The sequence below is a fragment of the Doryrhamphus excisus genome, linkage group LG13 (assembly GCF_037039965.1).
Source record: "Doryrhamphus excisus strain RoL-2023G ecotype Guam linkage group LG13, RoL_Dexc_Guam_v1.1, whole genome shotgun sequence".
Taxonomy (NCBI): Eukaryota; Metazoa; Chordata; class Actinopteri; order Syngnathiformes; family Syngnathidae; genus Doryrhamphus; species Doryrhamphus excisus.
Window position 1 is genome coordinate 11007049 of NC_136369.1, and position 22912 is coordinate 11029960.

The 22912-nt window shown below is 41.0% G+C and overlaps 1 protein-coding gene across 6 annotated transcripts; it reads right to left on the reverse strand.

Annotated features, from left to right (window-relative positions):
- Positions 1-1525: 1525 nt before the first annotated feature.
- rnf111 (ring finger protein 111) lies at positions 1526-22788 on the reverse strand. Of its 6 annotated transcripts, none has more exons than XM_058088480.2 (15): positions 22648-22788; positions 16738-17690; positions 13381-13513; positions 10955-11109; positions 10120-10314; positions 9557-9933; positions 9075-9315; positions 8608-8965; positions 6560-6685; positions 6351-6468; positions 5875-5955; positions 4603-4698; positions 4303-4389; positions 3903-4006; positions 1526-2767 (listed from the first exon to the last, which is right to left on the reverse strand). In XM_058088480.2, exons 2-15 carry the CDS (start codon positions 17603-17605, stop codon positions 2650-2652), a joined length of 3057 nt encoding a protein of 1018 aa, XP_057944463.2. In that variant the 5' UTR covers positions 17606-17690; positions 22648-22788; the 3' UTR covers positions 1526-2649. The 6 variants fall into 6 exon arrangements, with proteins under 6 accessions (XP_057944463.2, XP_057944462.2, XP_078651772.1 ...); XM_058088479.2 differs by having other exon boundaries at positions 9557-9936; XM_078795646.1 differs by lacking the exon at positions 10120-10314.
- Between the last annotated feature and the right edge of the window lie 124 nt (positions 22789-22912).

Genomic DNA, 22912 nt, shown 5'->3' on the forward strand with positions numbered 1-22912 from the left:
AAATAGTATCCATATAAAACAATTAATAAGCCAATTATGTCATTTAGAGACTCTTAGGACAGCTAGTAGCAGCTTTTCCTACTGAGGAGTCGACAACAGTGCATACTGTATATCCGTAAATACGTATGTCTGTGTCAATGTATATACAGTAAATGTACAAAATTTCAGGATAAATAACATACAAAGTTGAGGGGTGCAGTGGGTCCGGGTTTTGGCCCCCTGTGTGAGTGAAAAAGTGGTATTAACACAGGGTTAACAAATTTGTAAAGTTAGAATGAAAAACTTAACAAGAGTATTAGGGCCACATTGGCAAAAGATAAGAGATTTCAATTAAAAAAAAAGTTGTACTTTTATCAGAAGGCTAGTTCCTTTTATAGATAATTGTCTCGCGCAATGCCTGTTAACGATGGAGTATTAAAATAATCATGAGATTTTGAGAATACTAAATCCTTAATGGGAGTCATAAATTTGCGATAAAAGTTAGAATATTATTGTAATAAATATTGTATCATAAATTGCTAAAACCAAGTCGTACATGTACAAGAAAAAACTGTGTTACAGGCATTGCCTAAGACAGCTATGAATGGGGGACTTTCGGGAACGATGGTCTTGGGCATGTGGAAGGGGCGAAGTTAATAAGGCGGAAGTGAGAATGGCTACATGCTAATCTGTTCACCTGCCTGAAGGAAGAGGAACGTTCCCTTCCTTCCTGAAGAGCTATGCACTGTTTTCCCTCTCACATGAAATATTACTTTATTGTCGTATATTTGAGGGCTGTCAAAATAATGCGTTAACAAATTAAATTACGTTATGACAGCAGTTCTCCACTGTGCTTCGAAGCAGAGTGGAGCGAGTCTGACACGCTTTTATAACTTCATTCTGACCTGAACACATCAACAGCAGTACAACTCCAATACCATATACTGCATGTATCTCCAACTCAGACACGTTAGTCCGGTCATCCAGACTGGATGCATTCAGGGACACTCCGAACATCATAAAAAGGGCTTTATAATGCAGGAATGTGTAAATAAACTGTTGGTATTCTTATCAATCGAATGAATGATTTGCTACATTTGAGTATGCTGGAAAATACACTGAAAAAAGTACATTTACCTTAAATTACGTGGGGTCTTTGAATGCCACTCCTCGTTGCCCCTAACAGTTTAAAGCAGTGTTTCATTTTAATGCAGGCACACCAACATGTACAAATGTATAGTACTCAACATGCAATTGGACTCTTTTAGACTACATTCTGTTGCATACTATTTATCATTTATTTGTCATTTATCTTTCTCTTGCATAGCCGCTAATGATTAATCATGATTAATGTAAAAAGTGATTCATCTGATTAGCTTTTGAAAAGTAAAAAAAATACAATTTGAATGTAGGAATGCAAAAACATCCTCACATTTTCTTTCCCAGTACTTTTTTTAAACAAGGTTCCAAAAAATGTGTTTAGATTGTGACCATTTTCTCGGACCAAGCATCTTTCAAAGTTAAAAGCACAAAACACGACACACAGCACTCAATGAAGTTATCCAAGTTTATTCTTTTTTTTTTTTTAAACTAATATAAATCCCACAGAATGTGATCCGGCTGCCTTTGAAGTGTATGTGTGATGAATGCATATATGTATACCTGCATTAATTCATAGAAGTACTGCATTTCGTCACTCCATTGAAAATATGTTTTTATTATTTACTTTATTTCATATTCAGAGTGGAAATACATGGCCTCTGCACACTGTCATCGTCGTCACAACTATTCTAGCATTTTCTCTCTCGTGTGCAAGTCCATGCCAGTGAGTTAGTAAACACTTTTGTAGTGTAGTGCTTCCACAGTTGAGACTGAAAGGAGGGGTCTGGAAGGGGGGGGACTGAGATTTGAATGCACAAACAGGCAATGAATGAATGAATGAACGTTGTATATCATCTATGGATCACAAGGCCTCCTCTTTTTGGGCTGTGTGACGTTCTCCAACATGGATGAGACTACTGTGTGTGTCATAGGCAACAGCGCCTGTTTAGAAAATACTGAGTGTGTGTATGTGTGTGTGTGTGTACTAATACAGCAGCTCATCTGTTATCATATTTGTCCCTAGTTAGGAATGTCTAGGAATGATTCGTCTCATAAAAAAAACATCTTTCACTAACAATCCACATCTTCTAACCATAAACTAATCAATACAATGATTGGTAAAAATGAACTCTGCAATGTTTTGTGATGCTTTGACATTCTATTCTAGTAAAGCGAGGCATTGGGCGTCTTTACTAGAGCAGTTATCCTCACCTTTTAGGCCGCCTTAAGCCTGTGTTAGATGTGCAAAGAAATGCATTGCAAGGAAACATGCAGAACATAAATGACACTTGAAGAAACAATCCAACAGCTACATAAAAGCTTTATAAATACATAAACTCTTAATAATAAACCCTTAATGGAGATGTGTAGCTGTTGTAAATATAATAATAATAATAATAATAAGTGATAGCTGGCACTGTTGTCTTAACGTCCAAGTAGTAGAGCTGCGCAGGTCATTCATGCCTTCTTTGGTTGACTGCAGTACTCATAGGAGGAGGAAATGAACATGAGCTCAAAAGAAGACAAAAGTGTTGTTAGAAAGGAAGGAAAAAAGAAAAAAAAACAGCATCAACTCTCAGCAGACAGCTGCGCCTCAATGTCCACTCTGCAGATGGGGCACTTCTTGTTGGTGAGCAGCCACTGGTCCACACACAGCTGGTGGAAGAGGTGCATGCATGGCAGGCGCCTGCAACACAACACGCTGTGCTTAGAAATGTGCATCAACAGGTTAAGACGCTAAGACTTTTCTTTTAATGGTTAATTGGCGACTCCAAATTGTCCATAGGTATGAATGGGAGTATGAATGTTTGGCTATATGTGCTCTGTGATTGGCTGGCGACCAGTCCAGGGTGTACTCCGCCTCCCACCCGAAGAGACTCCAGCATACCCCTGCTACCCAAGTGTAACTAATGCAATTTATCGAAATGCCTGTTGGTGGTCTACCACATTAAAGCAACAAAATACTGAATTTTTCATATAATAACAGATGAAGTGTTGCACCAATGACAGCTGATCGCCTACTTTTGCAGCCCATAACGTTACTGGACCAGCCAGGACACCTCTGTTGTTTGAGCACTAGCATCTCAGATCATATGTGTATTTATAACAATTGTCACTCGTTATATCGCAGTTCAAATATCAAATATGGCAAAAAATAAATAAACTAGATCATGCAATTCAATGCTGAAAAGCTGAAGCGAAACTGAAACGCTTTGAAAAGATACAAAAATCTAAATTTTAGAATGAACACAGGAGCTGTTCGGAAGCTGAAGCTTGGCTGAAATGCTGTGGAAATAGGCTAAAACGTACAATGAATCCACCAGCTACGCTATACAACTTTTACTAATTTGCCACAATTGGGGTAGCAGTGTGGTGCGATCTCCCATAATGCTTTGCAGCACTGCTCTTTAATGTGTTTAATGCTGTGTATTTATGTACATAAGTACATACAGTGTTGATCGTCTTTTCCGTTCAAACCATTGCTCCTAAATAGTTGATAGGTGGCAGTGATTAAATTAGTGATTTCAATGGAATCTAATGTTTTTTTTAAACACTAACTGAGTGGTTTGGTATCTCTGGACTTGATATTACGACATCTAGCTCACAAACCAAGCATTTCACAAGCCTAGCTTGATTCGTCAGAATGTGCATATTCATCGGTTCTCTAATTCTATTACAAATTCCCAAAATGCATTGTTGCACTGCTGCTAATATCACATGTTTAATGTAACCCCAAAAATATATGGCAAAAAGTGGCACTCAGGGGTTTTGTCCCGTGATTACAATACCTTCGAGGTTTGACCGTGACTCAACGCACGTACCTGACGTCCTCCCCTTCCTCCAGTATGGACAGACAGATGGTACATTTCTCCTCAGTGTCTTCATCCGCCCCCTCGTCTTCATCCTGCTTGCCATGCAGCTTTCTCTGTGATGTGACAAAGATTAGGAGACATCATAATTGAGGAGGAGCATCCAAGGGCAAAGCTAAGTCCATGTTGAATAATCCCATTGTGTTATAAAAAACATGAAAATGCTACAACTATAGAATTGAGTATAGAATCATTTGTAAAAGAAACATTCAGGATTCATTTGGGGACAGAGAGAATGGTCATTTTGTCCTGTAAATAAAAAAACTGTATGAGTAACATGCCCCCCCCCTAACATCTAGTGTACATGTGAGCAGAGACTTGTTTCCAAATTGATTTGTTCATTATTTCTCACCGATTCAGGGGTTGCGTGCATATTTTTTCCAATAGATGCCCAAGCTTCAGGGGTTAACTGTTGGTCAATGTCTCTCTCCAACACCTTCTGTATTGGGTGGCAGGGTGTTAGATGGCTTATTTAGTTACACACTAGGGAAACCCGTCCCCAACAGTATCTGCATTCACAGCTAAAAGACACTACAGTATTTGGCTAAAGTGAGTACTAAAGACCACTCTGTCCCAAGCCACACTGCAAATTTATCATCAAAATTACATCCAATAATGTCAATATTTTTTCTACACACACAAAAGGCCTCACCTTTTTGTATTTGTGTGGGTAAGTGCACCTCTCTATGGTTCCCTGAGAGGCTCCTCGGTTTACAGTCCCCAGTCGTTCCTCTAAATGCAGCAGGTCCTTCATGGAAGACAAACACAAAACTCATAACACCTAATTCTGTTCTGATTGTGCAAGCTGTCAATCACTCTGCATTTCTGGTGTTTTGGGAGTGAATATTTTCACGGACTGACTGACACAACGCTGCTTTCACATGTGGACATAGCACACATGTGAATCGGCATGCTGCAGTTACTGTGATTTAAAAAAAAAAAGTCAACATAGATACAGTTATTTTTAAAGACTATGCCTTTTGGCATATTAAACCTATACGAAGCATGGTCAGCATATGTTTGCACATATCTTATATGTAACATACACACATGGACAAAATTGTTGGTACCCCTCAGTTAAAGAAAGAACAGTAACAAAAAAATTTATTGAAAATTAAAAATCTAAATCAGCCATCACTTTTGAATTGTTGATTAACAATTATTTAAAAAAAAAATTAATGAAACAGGCCTGGACAAAAATGATGGTACCTCTTCAAAAATGTTTTTAATTTTTTTATATAATTATGTTAATCAACCATTCAAAAGTGATTTTGATTGTTTAATTTTCAATATTTTTCAAATTTATTATAACTTTTGTAAATTTCAAGTGATTTCAGTGACCATTGTGTGTTTTTATTTCATTAACAGAGGGGTACCAACTATTTTGTCCTTGTGTGTACCAGTGGTCCTTATACAGGTGTTTTATGTCCTTTCTGTGTTCTGTGTATGAGTACGAGTGACTTAGGTGTTAATTTAGGTTCAGTCGAGGTAGAGATTCAACTTATACCATCAGGTGAACAGTTCCCCTCCATAAACGGACAAAGATGAGTACATAAAATGAAGCGTGCTGCCGTTGTTCAGTAGATAAGAGAATAGTTCTGCACTTCACATGTTGATATGCAGCTGTACTATGTTTACAGAAGTCCCATTTTTTCTTTTGTTTCATTGAAAAAGGCAGGTTTTTAGTTTAGTTTCATTTTTACTTTAGGTTTATTTTTTTCTGAATATGAAAAACTTTAGGTCCTCCTTTTCTCCCACTCCAAGATACACACGGTGAGTGTGTATCTTGTGTGTAGGATCCGGCTGGATCTGTAGGGCTGTGGTCTTTAGTTACCCCTCTAATGTGCAGCATGATCCCTATCCTATTGCTCATCTACCTCTCCACAACTGAAGTTATCAATGGCTTTGTCCCCAAAGTTCTCACCTCATATGTTCTTCCAAAGCCGGTCATTCTAGATGAGATGTAGCGAATGTGTGGGTAAGTGACTTCAGATATGCCAGTGTGCTGTCGGGGGGGGGGGAGAAAAGAAATGTATGCTGCTTTAGCATTATGCAAACAAACAAACAGTAAGACACAACTTAAGTCATCATATATTCAGAAAAACCAATGGTCATTTTTAAATCCGTGCGTTTAATTAAAGTTGTTTAAATTAAAAAGTCAGCAGACGCTGAGAAGAGCAAACAGTCGCCTATATTTTTGAATAGATTTTTCCTCAAGGTTTCGCAGCTTATCGAGTGTGTTCTGGAAATGCTTGATGAGCTACCATTAATTTTTCATGCATAATTCATAAGCTTCGACACACCATCCTTGAAATAAGTGAGGTCAGGAAAAAAAAAATCTAAAACACAATTCAATTAACAGTGAGTCATAGTTATGCAAATGAAATTCTTATGTGTTACCATGAAGGGGATGGGGAAGTGGTGCAGTCTGGAAGTGGGGTGGTAGTGGTGCAGGTGGGAGTGCAGGTGCCCTGAAGGGTAAGACGCTACGGTCACTCCAGCCTCGATGCCGAGCTCCCTGTTGAAAAAAAAAACAGCAGTGTTCAAGGTCATTACAGTAGGCATGGACATAAAACCGTGGATGTGATGATAAAGCCTCTCGGACTGACCATGCTGTTCTTTGCTCAGGCTGGCGAGGGTGGGAAGACATAGTCTGCGGTACATGGATATGGTGTCCATGACCATAGTTTGGGTGCATTCTGTGAGGATGAGGAGGAGGACGCTCGTGTGCTCGTCTACATAAAAAAGAGGGCAAAGAAGATTGATGTACATGAGGCTTCATTAGAATTACTGTCAGGCAATGCTGCCTTAGGCTGTGCCTCAAAATGGAATACTTCTGTCAGTACATATACAGTTTACACTGTGTACATACAGTGAAGAAAATAAGTATTTGAACACCCTGCTATTTTGCTATTTCTCCCACTTAGAAATCATGGAGGGGTCTGAAATTTTCATCGTAGGTGCATGTCCACTGTGAGAGAGATAAACTAAAAAGAAAAATCCAGAAATCACAATGCATGATTTTTTAACAATTTATTTGTGTGATACAGCTGCTAATAAGTATTTGAACACCTGAGAAAATGAATGTTAATATTTGGTACAGTAGCCTTTGTTTGCTATTACAGAGGTCAAACGTTTCCTGTAGTTTTTCACCAGGTTTGCACACACTGCAGGAGGGATCTTGGCCCACTCCTCCACACAGATCTTCTCTAGATCAGTCAGGTTTCTGGGCTGTCGCTGAGAAACACGGAGTTTGAGCTCCCTCCAAAGATTTTCGATTGGGTTCAGGTCTGGAGACTGGCTGGGCCATGCTAGAACCTTGATATGCTTCTTACGGAGCCACTCCTTGGTTTTCCTGGCTGTGTGCTTCGGGTCGTTGTCGTGTTGGAAGACCCAGCCACGACCCATCTTCAATGCTCTGACAGAGGGAAGGAGGTTGTTCCCCAAAATCTCACAATACACGGCCCCAGTCATCCTCTCTTTAATGCAGTGCACTCGTCCTGTCCCATGTGCAGAAAAACACCCCCAAAGCATGATGCTACCACCCCCATGCTTCACAGTAGGGATGGTGTTCTTCGGATTGTACTCTTCATTCTTCTTCCTCCAAACACGCTTATTGGAATTATGACCAAAAAGTTCTATTTTGGTCTCATCTGACCATAAAACTTTCTCCCATGACTCCTCTGTATCATCCAAATGGTCATATGCAAACTTAAGACGGGCCTTGACATGTGCTGGTTTAAGCAGGGGAACCTTTCGTGCCATGCATGATTTCACATCATGACGTCTTAGTGTATTACCTACAGTAACCTTGGAAACGGTGGTCCCAGCTCTTTTCAGGTCATTGACCAAGTCCTGTCGTGTAGTTCTGGGCTGATTCCTCACCTTTCTTAGAATCATTGAGACCCCACGAGGTGATATCTTGCATGGGGCTCCACTCCGATTGAGATTGACCGTCATGTTTAGCTTCTTCCATTTTCTAATGATAGCTCCAACAGTGGACCTTTTTTCACCAAGCTGCTTGGTAATTGCTCCGTAGCCCTTTCCAGCCTTGTGGAGGTGTACAATTTTGTCTCTGGTGTCTTTGGACAGCTCTTTGGTCTTCGCCATGTTACAAGTTAAAGTCTTACTGATTGTATGGGGTGGACAGGTGTCTTTATGCAGCTAACGACCTCAAACAGGTGCATCTGATTCAGGATGATACATGGAGTGCAGGTGGACTTCTAATGGGCAGACTAACAGGTCTTTCAGGGTCAGAATTCTAGATGATACACAGGTGTTCAAATACTTATTTGCAGCTGTATCACACAAATAAATTGTTAAAAAATCATGCATTGTGATTTCTGGATTTTTCTTTTTAGTTTATCTCTCTCACAGTGGACATGCACCTACGATGAAAATTTCAGACCCCTCCATGATTTCTAAGTGGGAGAAATAGCAAAATAGCAGGGTGTTCAAATACTTATTTTCTTCACTGTACTAGTTTCTAAGTGTGCAAATTTTGACAGTGGACTGCTGTCCCAAATTACTTACTTACTGTCGTTGCACACTTATACACACTTTGACTGCATTTCTTAGTGTGACCGCACTTATGCATCCTAACTAAGGCTTTTGCAAAGTATTGCACACTACGGATGTTAAAGATGGCGGTACTAACGTCGGGTGCTGCATCATTCTGCGTCTCTGGACCTCCATCCTCTGCAACATGTCGTGCTGATGGAGCCGCTGAACTGACCCCAGTGGGGGCATATGGTGCGGCAGGGCCTGGTGGTCTGTCGGCAAGTGCTGGGCCAGTGGGGCACTTGAGCTGGAGAGGTGGTGGGCAGGTAGAGGAGGGGCAGTGGGCACAGTGTGGCCTGACGGGTGAGATGGCAGCGGTGGATGAAAGGAGTGGATATTATGGGGAAGAACATAATCGCCTTGTGGAGGGGGCTGGGGTGTAAGTTGGGGGTTCCCGTGGGAATGAGGGCAGGCAGTAGAGGGCTGATGATGCAACGACCGTGCCAGAGAGCCATCTGAATGGAGGGGAAAGTGAAAAATTGAGATATTTTTATCAACAGCAACCATCCCTCCACCAGTCACATGATTACCTAACATTTACAATGAAGACAAGTGCATACTTACAAGAAGGGTGCATGTAATGTCTACAGTGCTGCTGAAGCTGTGTTTGAGGTTGCGCCACCATGGTGGAGGTGAAAGAGTCCACTGCAGCAGGTTGGCTGGGTCCAGGGGTGGCTTGGGAAACGTAAGCAGGAGGTCGTGAGGTGGAGCCTGGACAGCAGGGGTCAAAGGCAGAGGTGCTACCGTGGAAACTTGCCCCGCCGCTTCGAACACTACTGTTGCTCAGGTCCACTGGCAGCGTTTGCTGTGAGTAGAGAATGCCTATTAATAAATGTCTTTTGGAGGCTGTGGTACTAAACTCCACAACACTGACACCCCCTAACTGCAAAATGCAATGGATGCCCATGATGCATATTTGTCACCGTAATATCATATACAGTAGTTGACTATTGACAAAAACTTTACTTGGAGCTCTGGAAAACAGGTGCAACTTAAATGTTTACTCCTACTAATACTGAGTATATTTGCAGTGGATGCAGCCTTACCTGGTCGTGGTAGTGAGCTGTGCTGTTGTTGCTGCCACCACTACTGCTGCTGCTGCTCACTCCAGCACAGGGTGCAGGCAGTGCACTCGGTCTTTCCACAGCACAGCTAGGCTCCTGAAAAGGCAGTGTGCCCGGGGGTTGCGGTGTCGGGTGATGGACGTGGAGCACAAAATGGTGCGCGTTGCTGTGACTGTGCTGGGACCCGTTGGTCTGAGACGACGAGGCCTGCATGCAACTTGAATGGGAGTGGCTGAGGGACAGATGACCAGGGGAGGGCCTTCCACATGGGGAGTGCTGCTGACAGCATGAAGGCAGCCTAGGCATGGCGGTGCCTGCATTCTCTCCCGCTGAACCTGACAAACCTGGTCTGCTTTCATCTGCTGAGAAGGAGTGTAGAGATGAGAAAGATGCAGGCTAAAAGCAGCAGAGAGTTTATACAGTACAAAAACACATCTCTTGCAAATACAACAGAAAAGCCCAAGTTGAAGACCTAAGCTGTCTAACTAAAAACGTCCCATGTTTCCAGTGTCTTAACAGCAGCTGATTGCAACATGCTGTCTTACCCTCTGCGGCTGCTCGATTCGAGCCACTTGGCCTCGGTGTGTGCATACTGTCTGGTATTGAGCCTGGGCAGCTAGTGGAGGGCCCTGGGGCATCATTGAGCTCTGAGGTAGAGGCATGCTGGGAAGATGATGACGAGGACGACCTGACTGTTTGAGGATGAATGCTGCCAGACGTTGTTGGCACGACCGAGAGGTCTATGGACAAAGACAGATTCCAAAGCAGATAAAATATGTATTTAAAATTTGTATTATATAGCTACAGTGTGTAATCCAGTCGAGTGACTCCATTTCAGTCAGTAAAATGTCCCCTTTCGTCGACGTTTTTGTTTTTTCCCACTGCCTGAGTGAATCAATTTATGAGCAAAGACAGGCATGTATGTAAATCAGGTTGGTGTGTACATGCACATTTTCAATATGAATACCATTTGTTAAAAAAAACAAATGTCCTCGAGCACGACGGCAGTATAATATGGTCACAGTATAAACAAGTCACGAACGTAAACCTCGGGTGTGTGATAAGTGAGTGTGTGCTGGTCAGCAAAGGCTTAACAGCCAGAAAGAAGAGAGAATCTTATTAGCATCCCAGCATGTGCGCTTCATCTACTTTACATCTTCAAAAATGTATTTCTCTCTGATACTCTGCTCTATAAAATGTATTTTCTGAGTTTGAGTTTCCAGCCTAATGGGCTGTATTTATACCTATGCCTTTCTGAGTTGCATCATTCATCCCTTTACACCAGGAAGAAGAATAGTAGTACTAGTCCATCAGCTTCTAAGACAGCGTAGCTCTGAATGGAGACCATCATCAATGAACATGGACTGATGTTATACATACCATCTTCATCCACAGTTAGATCCACCACCTCCCCGGAATTCTGACGCAGCGGCTGGATGACGGTCGACAATCGGTGTCTTCCTCGAGAGTCCTGGAGACGATTCTGAGAGCAACTGTTAGCCCATAACCTGCCAAGACCCCCCAGGGAACGCGACCTGTAAACACACAAACTATGTTGGTGCTTACAACCCGCAGCGAAACACTGCATACACCACAGCTAGTTTGGTTGCGTTGCTGGAAATAATAATGCCGCAAGTCAGCTGGGATAGGCTCCAGCATACCTCCATGACCTTAGTGAGGATAAGCGACACAGAAAATGGATGGATGGTGTTTTCAGGCTGCAACTACCAATATAATAATAATATAAACCACACACAGACAGTTAGTGGTTTAGTCTGCAATATAACAGAAAAGAGGCAAAAATGTCCATCGCCCTTTTCCAAAGTCAAGTGTATGAATATCTTGTTTTACCTAAAACCCAAAGATAATAGGTCTGTTTTCATGGATGACATAGGGAACTAAAGCAAACTAAACGCACACAAAAACACAAAATCATGAGAGGGGAATGCAGACTGAATGCAGTAATTGGCCGAGCTCCTCAGCATCTCCCAGGGCAGAGAAACCATCCACAAGGGAAGGGTTCCTAATTAAGTAGACTTGGGATTATTTTGTAAATATCTGCTTGCCACCACGAACCCCTGAGGATGGGAGGGGTGAAGCCTGGAGGAAAACAATACACTGTAAACATGTGCACTAGTGGAATGGATGCTTGGCAAACCTTGTGGTGTGGAAAGCCTGTTATTTGGTTTAACATGTACAGGTTAAAACGGTTAAAAAAAGGTTTATGGTGCTCTTGAAAACAATTATTCCTTCTCAATACCATTGTAGAAAGCTTAATAGATCACAGTTGCCATAAACTGTCATGCCGTCCAAGGGACAAAATTATTATTTTTTTTATCAATATATTTATGATATTGAATCAGTGTCACATTCTTTACTGTCTGAATATTGAAAAAAAACAGACAAATAATCTGGAAATACTCTAATTATACTACAGTTTGGGCAATATCTCTAATGCTTTTGTGACTGCGTCCTAAGCTCAACTGTAGCATGAGAACAGGGACTGATCAAGTGTGTTTTCTAATAGATCCATATTGACTACTCTGGTTGTTGTAACACACTGCGTTCTGGGTAGGACGGCTCTCGAAAGCATCCCACTGTGCACTGCTGAAACACTGGAATGATCTCTTAATGCACTGCTTTGCTAGGGAGCATCAACACAACACAGCAGCCAGAACACTGAACAACATGTATTCATAGAAAAGAGGTGCTCTGTGGGAAAAATGTTGGCCTACTGACTAGAGCTGCAGCTATCAAATATTTTAATAATCAAGTATTCTACCGCATATTGTTCGAAGTCTTTTTTTTCTCCAGCTTTTTCCTAATTACGGAGTTGCCACAGCGGATCTTTTTTGATCCGCATATTGATTTTTGGCTTCAGCATTCCGGATGCCCTTCCTGACGAATACCAATGATGCTTGTGAGTGGAGATTCAAACCCGCTAACCACTACACCACAGCGGCTCAATGTAAAGTGTTCAAAGTAAAATTAAAACACCTCTGTAGTGGAACACATTACTCTCAATTACTAAGTGAGTAATATAATGACAAATGAGCCATTTTCTGCAGATGGTCCCTGGGCCGCACTTTGGATAACCCTACTTTTGTCCTACCTCCGTCAGGGTCCGCTAGTGGGTTCGGCTCTATGAGCAAAATATAAGTCCTTTTGGCTTGTTGTCGTGATCGAGAAATGGTGGTTGAAGGGGTATGCACCACATTAACCTGCAATAATTAACATAATAACATCGCTGTCATTCTCCCTCTCGCTGAAATAAACCCTGCAGAAGTCATGTTGCCATTGTAATAAACCGCCACACATTCAACAGTAGTCTTACTTAAGACAACGTTAGCCCTGCACGCTGCAATGTTGTGTTAGTAAGGTACATTAACCTTAATCTCCCTGATTTGCACTACGTTAAGTTTACCTCCCGCTCCATTCGGGAGGAAATGATGCAACTCATAAAATTTGCTGTTACAACGGATACACCTCACAGTGTTCAATTTGCTATTTAGCCAAAATGTATGTCTTTTTTACATTTGGTTTTCTTTCATTGCCTTGGCATACTGTCCGGCGCCTGCTAACCACTGAAAAAAAATCCTCAACTATTTGTAATAATCAAGGTACTCTAATTATTCTAGTAGTTTTTTCATTTTACATTGAACCAAAATAGTTCATCATTTGACATAATAGCATTAGTCAATTGATGACTGTTGACAATAGTGTCAACAAAGACCCCTGAGCCTCTACATAGGCTTAGAGAGTATATCGGCCCATTTTGTTATGTTGAAAATGAAAATGTTTCCTACCTAAAACCATCTCCAACTGTGACGATCTCCACCTCACTGTCTGTCGAGGTGACGTTGATCTCCTCACTGGCGGGGACAGCAGGTGCTGGAGCTGGAGTAGCCTCAATCACAACCACGTCTTCATCCAGAGCACCTAAGCATCAACATAAAATAAGTTGAGTTGCGGTAGCCTCACACAGATTGACACAGTGATTTTTTTAGATTTTTAGACTTTTAGATAATGTATTGCAGCATCTTTAATACCTTGACAACACCATTACATTAACAGACAACTTATTTCATACTATCAATCTTTCGTATCTGGATTTGCAATCATAAATATACAGAAACTCATGCGATTTTTATAGTGGTTAATGCAATATTTCAGTTTAAGCCAAGATATTTTGCAAGACAACCTATGTAATGCCATCCATGCATCACTAAGATATGAAACATAGTGATAAATCCTACATCCGGCGGTGTGACATGGTAAACATTCTGTTTAGCAGGAGTGTTTTTGTGCACAACTGCAAACAACTTGCCAATGCAAGCGAAGTTCATAACTTCCCCAATGGGATGTTGATCCCCTGAGCGCTGGTGCTTAGCACCCACTGCAACTAACTGGGACTAAGGTGAGGCTTTTATGTGGTTACAAAAACAACACAGGTCTTACAACCCACAAGGGAAATTTTGCAAACAAGCTGGATCAAATAAAACAAATGTAAAAATTAAAAAATATTCATCAATCAGTGTGTGTTCATCTAGAGGTATTTATTGAGAATGCAGATGAATGGTGCCTTTGAATGTATTATCTGCAATAAAGGCATGGATTTCCATTGGAATACTCATTGTAACATGACCAATTGGGTTTAGATCATGGCTGACTTGCATCCTTGCTTTTCACTATGACAAACAAGTACCTTGGTTTCCCTCAAGAGACCTTCTGTTTCCATACATTGCTATCACCTGATTTTATGCTGCTGCTGCTAATCAGAAAATAGGCAATGCCATTCATATGCACAAATAGGTAATTTGCCAAAGATGAGAACAGAAACATTTTAAACAAATCTAGGGAGTTACATAAATATGTAAAAGTGGTACAATTGGCTATAATTTCCATCACAGACCGCCTGGAGAACATTAAAACATACTGTCCACTTCACTGACCCACAACAACCAATACCATTTCAATACTCATATATAAAAAAGGTTCTATTTTGAGTCACAAAACAAAATGAACAAAATCTAATAAGATACAATAAAACTTCAAATTTTATCAGTACTAAGGTAGTTATAATTTGTTAATATATTATTGTTATAAATATGTTTCAGTAAATGGAAACATTAAAAAGGACAAGTAAATAAAAAACATTCAGGCTATCTGGATAAATACTGGAGCAAAAGTTTTGACTGATTCAGACAATTTATAAATGATATCTGTAAATATATTCTGCAATACCTTAATTGCATTGCTTTATGTTGATGAATTTGTCATGGTGATTGTAAAGTTGTTATTGTCAATTGTTGATGACAAAGCTGCTTCAGTCTTTATGAGATGTGTCTTTTATTTCCTTGCAGTCAAAATGATGTCAACTTCAATCTTTGTCCATTTCCTTGATGTCCTTTGGCTGCGGTTGTCTGTTTAACTTGATGTAGATTTTGCAGTCGGTTGCACATCTTCACATGTGACAAGATTAAATTGTGGGTGAGTATGGAAGCCTTTATCCGACAACATAGTTAGCCCCGTGTTCATCATGGAGTGTGCCTCGGTTCAGTTCTAAACTGCACAAATTTTGGGGCCATTGCATTGGAGAGGATCAGGAAATACAACTGCTGCCCGTCTGTTGATTGCTTATGTCATGATTAGTTAGTTAGTTGATGTAGCCGCCACCATCCCATCTACACAACACATGGTCAAACCGGTCGGATCAGGATTACTGAACCGAACCATACAATAGCAAACCAAAGTGAACGGGACCGCTTGGTGGAAACACTGGTTCCACTGCAAACCTACAATGCACCCGTTTTTTTTTTTTTTTTTACTAGCTAGAGAGGTGCATCATGACATTGATCCTTACGTGTCTGAACAAGAAGCCAAAACATTGGAAGCTAAACTATTTGCTGAAAGCCTTCCTGACTGAATGACCATGTGACAGCTGCAGAAAATATAAGAATTGGAAAATTACACTAGTAAACCTATCAATCAAAGCTATGTCTATACAGTATGTGTCCTGCCATTAGCTAGCAACCAGTCCATAGTGTACCCTGACCTAGTGAGGACAAGTGTCATAGAAAATTAATTATTCTTTTGAGTTCTGATGCCAAATTCACTCATCATTGAGCAGTCACTGTCAAACAACATATTGGTGGTGGCCGATTTTTTAAATGTGTGTTATTTCATATTATCACAAAACAATATTGATGTTGCATTGCTGTGACTATTTCTCTTTGCTTTACTGTGCATCCATGACTGTGTTTTCACCAAGCCAAGACAACCGCAGTTCAAAAATACCCGCTGGGGGCATGTGATGATTACAACTTATTAATTTGTATTTTATAGCTGTTTACTGGCGGATGACAACCGTATGACAAATTTTTATTAGGCATTAAGGTTTGGCGACTTGAGTCGTGTGCTTTCTTGGTGTCAGTGTGGCGTTTTGTCGGCTGCTCATTTATGCGGATGTTTGTTCCTTTCAGCTTGCTTCTCTGCAAAACCAATGACATGTAGTGTTCTCTCTGCTAGACATTGAAATGCATATATCAATGTTTACAAACACCAGCTTTGATTGCAGAAAGTTGGCCACCTGTTGCTCTGTTGAAGCAACATCTTGTTCTCCTCTTATCAGCTTCTGATGCCAGTGTGTAACGTGCAAGTCACGGTCATGTTGCTCATTTGTGTGGACTGCTCCAAATGATCAATTATACATATCATTTGCGATACGAGATCCGTTTATCATTTTTGTTCTTTAAAGCATCCACATTTTCCAACAGTTTATCAATTTACATTATCGCTCTTGAATTCCTTACTGTGTTTTGTTAAATATTTCATGTCGTCAATGTCATTTTAGTGGCTTTCTATATAGCTGTCCTTTTTAGGTTTTTGTGAGGACTTTAGCGTCAAAGTAGGTATTTCCCATGACATCTGTTGTTAGCTCGCTCATTAACTTGTTTTCTTGTGCTAGAATGCACAAAAAAAGAGGAAATAAATGTGTTTCACATAAGGATTATGAATTCCAAAAAAAAGTGCACTTCCCCTTTAAGCATAGATTGATTTGTACACCAGCTCACTGCAGCATAAGGGTATGATAAACAGATTGGATGCAATTATACATACATGCAGACAGTCAAGAGAACTACGGAATCAAGGTCAGTAATTACCTGTGGCTACAGCAGCACTGTTGGGCTGGCTGCTGGTACTGCTGACATCCACGTACAGCTCATCCTCTGCTTCAGTCGAGGAGGGGGAGGATGACCCGCTGCTCAGCTCCTCACTAGAACTACTTGTGCTATTGAGTAAAGCATATTTTCGACGTGCAATCACTTCTCGTTTTTTCCTCTGCAGTAGTAGTCGCTCCTTTTGCTTCTGCGTACGCTGCCCTCCCCCAGGAACAGATTTCACAAATCGTTTCCTATGTAGAGGCCGCCGACTGCTCAAACATGGCCGTTTCAGCAACACCGACTCTGCTTCAGGCCGCACCCATTTGTGTGAGCGGGTCCGCCTCGTTCGGCCCACAACAGGGCGAAGACTAACTCCAGTGGCTCCCGTTGTCAGGACAGGTGTTTTTTGCTGGCCCCCAGTGGGTCCAGCTTCTCCGTCCTCCTCAGAACTGAGTGTGTCCGAGTCACCAAATCGTAAGCTGGAGGAAGGCGATGACGCACAGTCACTAAACGATGACTCGTGATTGCGTTCATCCTCACTAGAGTGCTGTAAAAGTTCTTCCCTGGGACGCTGGGGGGCCACAGAAGTCTCACTAAAATGGCCCACTTTGAGCGAACAGTCAGACGGTCCAGCCTGTTGGACTTTTCTTTTTCGGCGCCCTCTCTCTGAGTCCTTGTGAGCCCCCGTGTCCCTCAATGTCCGATGCCTGGATTCTGAGCACAGAGTTGCAAATTCGCTGTCTGCCATTCCTATCACCTCCATGTTGCTAGGGAAACTCTTGGCTGCTTCCATGGGCTCCGGGTTCACCAGAGGCTCCTTCAGATGCTCCTGTCTGCTGGAGGGCTCGGATGGCACCTCACTCTTCATAGTGGCAGGTCTGTCCTGACCAAGCTAACAGAGTGAATAGGCACGCAGCACTTCCTATGCGTCGAACCACTTCATCTCACAACACCTAGAAGAGAGGAAAAGAATAACAAGATAGTTTAGTTACAAGTCATTCTGCTGAAAGCCTACTAATCGTGACTTTACCCATGGGAGTTAATAACTGAAATGAAGTAATCTAGAAATGGTCTGTTTTATCATCTGTGATAAATTTAGGAAGCATGTCGACATCCGTTTGAACATGTCATACTGAGATGACATGGGAAGTTAGATGCTTTACGGAGCTTCACACATGCCCTACTCCTACCTGTAAGATCAGGACAAACACTCAATGACGCTCACTTTCTGTTCTTAAACTCCACAAAAAGGGAGCAGAAGAAGCTGCAGGCAAAAGACAAAACAAAAGAATGTATGCTAATATCTCATTAACTGGGACGAATGGTTTGATTCCATGAGTCATCCACTTGGTTGGCCTATGTGGTTGGATTCTAGAATCACTTGTAAGAGATGAGCCAATACTGTTCAAATCAAAGTAGGACATCCACAAAGCTGTTGAGTGTGTAGCATGAAGTGACACCAAAAGAGGTACAGTACTACTCGTACTAGTTCTAGTAGAAATTTCACAGAAGTGCAAGATCTCCCGGATTAATGCCAAATACCAGCATGGTGACGTTTAAGCCCATTCTAAAATACAACAAAGATGTTGTCACACAGGAACATTTTCAATTGTAATGCCAGCCTTGCCCTGAAAGATTATTTTGAAATCTAATAATGCCGCTGTGTCGTTTCCGCGTGGACAAGCAAAACCTTACTTTCCCAGAACGATGACAACGTCACGTGACCATAAGTGACTGGTTGTGTACTGGTGAAGCGCCAGCATCATATGTGACTATTTCGACAGACATGTCTCTAGATATTTTTTGTCTTCACCATTTCTGCATCTACATCGTCTTCAATCTGAACAAGCAGACGACAAACCTTATGCATGAATGTTCTTTTTTCTATAGTCTAAGTGTGTCACATTGTCTCTCTGTTTTGCATATTACATTGTTTTCATCTGTTCCTGTGTGGATGTGATTATTTTCCTGATTAGACACTGCGTGGATACAATCTATAAAAAAAAAAAAACACTCGCACAAAGACAGGAAGTCCCACACACGACAGGCATGGTTATTCTGGATTCAGAATACTCTGATCAGCAGAGTGGATTGGCATTATAAATCAATAATCGCTCGATATCAATACTGTGTTTTTCCACTAATATCGGCCAATACCAATCAATCGGTGGCCGGTCAATCGGGGCACCCCTAATCTCTAATTTATTTTATACTGAAAAGAGTGAATAGCATTAATATATTTATCTTATCGACATGACAGCATGTCAGCTTTTTGTCTCTACATAGCAGTGCAATTATAATTCACTGCTCTCTGTATCGCACACGGCAACGAGATGGCATTAATCGTGTGACATGTCTATTTAATAGAGCGATGGTGCAGTGGGTTTTGACCTTGTAAATGATTTTGGTGTCTACTGTCTTTTATAAAAGACGGGTATGCTGCATGTGATTGGTCTTCCCAAGCAGGGTTATATCATGTTCCTATATGACACCCCAGACTCAAGAGTTTGAATAAATTAGAAACATGTCAAAGCACACCCAGACTAATTTTGGAACACCAGTCGTAATTGGAGTTTTGTCACGCAATCACACATGTAAAGCAGCAGGGATGCAAATGATGAACTGTGTGCCAGTGCAGGTTGGCGAAATGCCCACCCCACAATATAAAGTCCCATTTCCCAATTTCCCACACTGTTCATAAGTGGACAAAAAGACAAGGCATTCGGCGACAACAGGATAAAACAGTATATATCATAGCATAGGTGACAACAGCCACAAGGCCCTGCTCTGTCGGTGATCGAACAAAGCGGATATCCTCAGCTAGGTATGTGCTCGCCGAGCCTCCTGACCCTGACGTTGAGGTGTGATGCACCAGTTTAAGAACACAACACCATGGCGTGGTTAGCTGTACCACTGCAGGTAAGAGTTTCGAAACCACTGTTCAATCACATTGCAACTAGGGATTGGCATAACTGGGTGTGCACCAATTACAATGTTCTGGCCAATCACTGGTCCTTAAAGGAAAACTAATTTTGGGGGAATTTGAACACATGTCTCTTTTCTGTGCGTTAGACAGATATACGCACAACAAAAGTGACCTATGTCGCTTACAAAGACGTTTTAAGGTTTAATATACAGTATACCATGTGACCATGAATAAATAGTGCTCATGTGAAACTTGATATTTTTATACTAAAGTACTATAAAATTAACCATTTATGTTAAATATTTCAAATGTAAGTGCTATATATATATATATATATATATATTTTTTTTTTTTTTAAGTGTGCAGGAGTAGGAGGATCGTGGCTTCAGATGAAATGTCCTCAGGAGTATGCGACTAAAAAGTCTGGGAACCTCTTCTTTAAATGCAACTTCCACAACATCAGCAAGCGTCCTGAAACCCTCAGTTGGCTCTTTTCACTACTACTAAGAATTTCGGTAAACATGAGACTCGTTCAAGAAGTAATAAGAGTTGTCGGCCGCTTATTCGCTTATGCAAGCCACACTAACGAGGCTCTGATTTCCACGGAATTGGCTATTAAAAATGGAAATATACTGATTAATGTGGAATCTTCTAGAAATTCAACGAACACAATCTCAAAACTTTTAACTCTTTTAAGATAGGAGTTGCTGAAATGTGCACTGACGGAGGGAAATGGCGACAAATCCAGCAGAGACAAAAATACAGGCAGCTTACACTGGCGCAGAGTTTGTCTGGCTGTGGATCTCTTCCAATCGAGAAGTATAAGGGTGACGTTGGTGACGCCGTTGTTGTGCGTCTATAAATAGTTTGCATACACATGCACACATTCACACATACGTCTATAGTTTACACACACATCTGTAAATAGCTCCAACACATGCAAACATCTGTAAATAGATGATTATTTTGCGTTATGTTTTGTTTTATGTTCTAAATGTGCAAATAAATGGTAGTTACTTTATGATCAAAATCATCTTCTCTGTGTTGTTTTTGGTGTTTCATAGAAATAAACATCTCTTAAGATGTTTGAGGTGTCACTAAAACAAAAATATGTTTGCCAGTCACGCTTCTGCTTGAATTTGCTAGCAGTATGGAGCTCTCTTCTTTGAAAATTGCCGACCATCAACACATATTACCTTGAAACATCTTCATAGAGGCAATATTCACACTTGTGGACAATTTAGCGTGTCCAATTAACCTAACATGCATATTTTCTCAATGTGGGAGGAAACCAAAGTACCCAGAGAAAATACACGTACAGGCAGAACATGCAGACTCCAAACAGGGATGCCTAAACAAGAGATACAAACCCAGTTATTCCAGATTTCCTCTGCAGCCAACATGCTAATCACTAGGCCACTATGTGACCTGACAGAATTTTTTTATTAAAGAATTCAGTGATTTATTCAATTTTAAATACATATGTTCCACTTTCATTGTGATCTGTAATATGGTTTAAAAATTTGTCTTTTGACCTGACCATTTTTTCTCTTTTAATAAAGATATTTCAAAAGATATTTCCCGCCCCGCTTTTACTCATGTTTTAACTGTGTATTAATGAATGTTGTATTTTGGTGTGTCTTCTATTCTGTTTACTTGCTTTATTCAACTCCATTCTTGTGTAAAGTGTCTTTGAGTATTTTGAAAAGCGCTATACAAATAAAATGTATTATTATTATTAAAATTACACATTTTAGAATCTCATACCAGGATACAAACCGATTTCTCCGATTTCATCTCAAGACCAAAATATGCAGCTCATTCATGTTGATCGGTTACAAAGTATTGAACATTTCCTTTAAGAGATGTTTAGAAAGTAAACGATGGAGCAATGCTATTTATGACAGCATATCACTTTCTCAAAAACCTGATTACATTTCTCCATTGAAAGTTCATGTACTGTCTAGTAGATGCATATTGCTATAGCATTATGGATTAATAATGATAGGCTGTGATGTTCATTTCTTTTTTTTGTCTTCCTATTCAGTGCCAGTATGTCTCAACATTGACGCCCACTTAGGATGCATATTTTGTACGTGGCGTGAGAGTCTTTAAAGCGAAGCAATGACATACATTTCACATGCATCAGAAGACACAGGACAAAATGTTATATGCGTGTAGACTAAGAATAAACATTTCTGCTCGGTGAGATCAAATGGCGATATAGTCGGTTCCAACATGGCTTCTGGTGCTAGAGAAAATATGGTGTCATAGCACTTGCAGCTGTGGATAAGTCAAGATGCGAACGGCAATAACCGTGCCTCCCGGCCTGGTGGAATCGGAATGTGTCAATTTGGTGAATTTAACATAATCTGTGCGGCACAGCTTCTATGACAACAGTTACTATATCAGCTGTCTTTCTGGATATCTCCCCCACAGACGTTGTCGAAGCGACTATGAACTTGTTTCGCCGAAACGCAGAGAAGCAGGCGACACCTTTGCGATAATACGACGTCCATCACGAAGAAATAGAATAGAGATGTGGAGCTAGCTACTTAGCCTGAGACATACCCCACAAATAAGACAACAAAGACGACAAATATCTGTCTATAAATGCTGTTTGCGAAATGTGTCACCATCCTTTCCGTGACGATGGGTTAAATCCGGTAAAAAAAAATCAGACAGACAGCCAAACGAGACATACATATCCGAGATAAACCTCGATGTAACTCTTTGGGCCTACACGGAATTGCTATTTAAACGCTGGGATGGCGAAAGTGACAACACAAACCGATGAGAGCAACATCGAAAGCAATGGGCCCTGAAGGGCTACGCGCGAAGCTAACGTGAAGGCTAGCTCAGCTACACTAAGCAAATAAAAGGCTTTACGCCGCTATTTAGCTTCGCGGTCATTTCGGTTCAATTTTAGCATGACAGTACAACTATTGAAAGTGTGTCTGTTTGATAAAATAGAAGTATCTCACCGTTAGCTCTCGACGAAGTTCCCATCCCTGCTTCTCCAGTCGTCCACTGTTGTTTACCCAGCAGGTCGTCTGTTCGCTGCCGACAATACTCCACTTGCTTTCATTGCCACATGGGGGCACTAGATGACAGTTTAGGTCCAGTTTACGACACTTTTACGACAGTTTGATTCATCCACCCAGAAGAGCTCGTTGTACATATATATATATTATTTTTTGTAAACTACCAAGAGCAAAATATTATGATCCGAGGACCAACGTTATGCAC

What these genes read in the sequence shown, in the direction of transcription:
- rnf111 (XM_058088479.2), bottom strand. Translation starts at nt 17,605, where the DNA reads ATGAAGAGTGAGGTGCCATCCGAGCCCTCCAGCAGACAGGAGCATCTG. An exon ending in CCTGAGCAAAGAACAGCATG is followed by an intron (nt 6,469 to 6,559) that starts GTCAGTCCGAGA and finishes TTTTTTCAACAG; the next exon opens with GGAGCTCGGCATCGAGGCTG. An exon ending in GAGGAAGGGGAGGACGTCAG is followed by an intron (nt 2,768 to 3,902) that starts GTACGTGCGTTG and finishes GTTGTGTTGCAG; the next exon opens with GCGCCTGCCATGCATGCACC.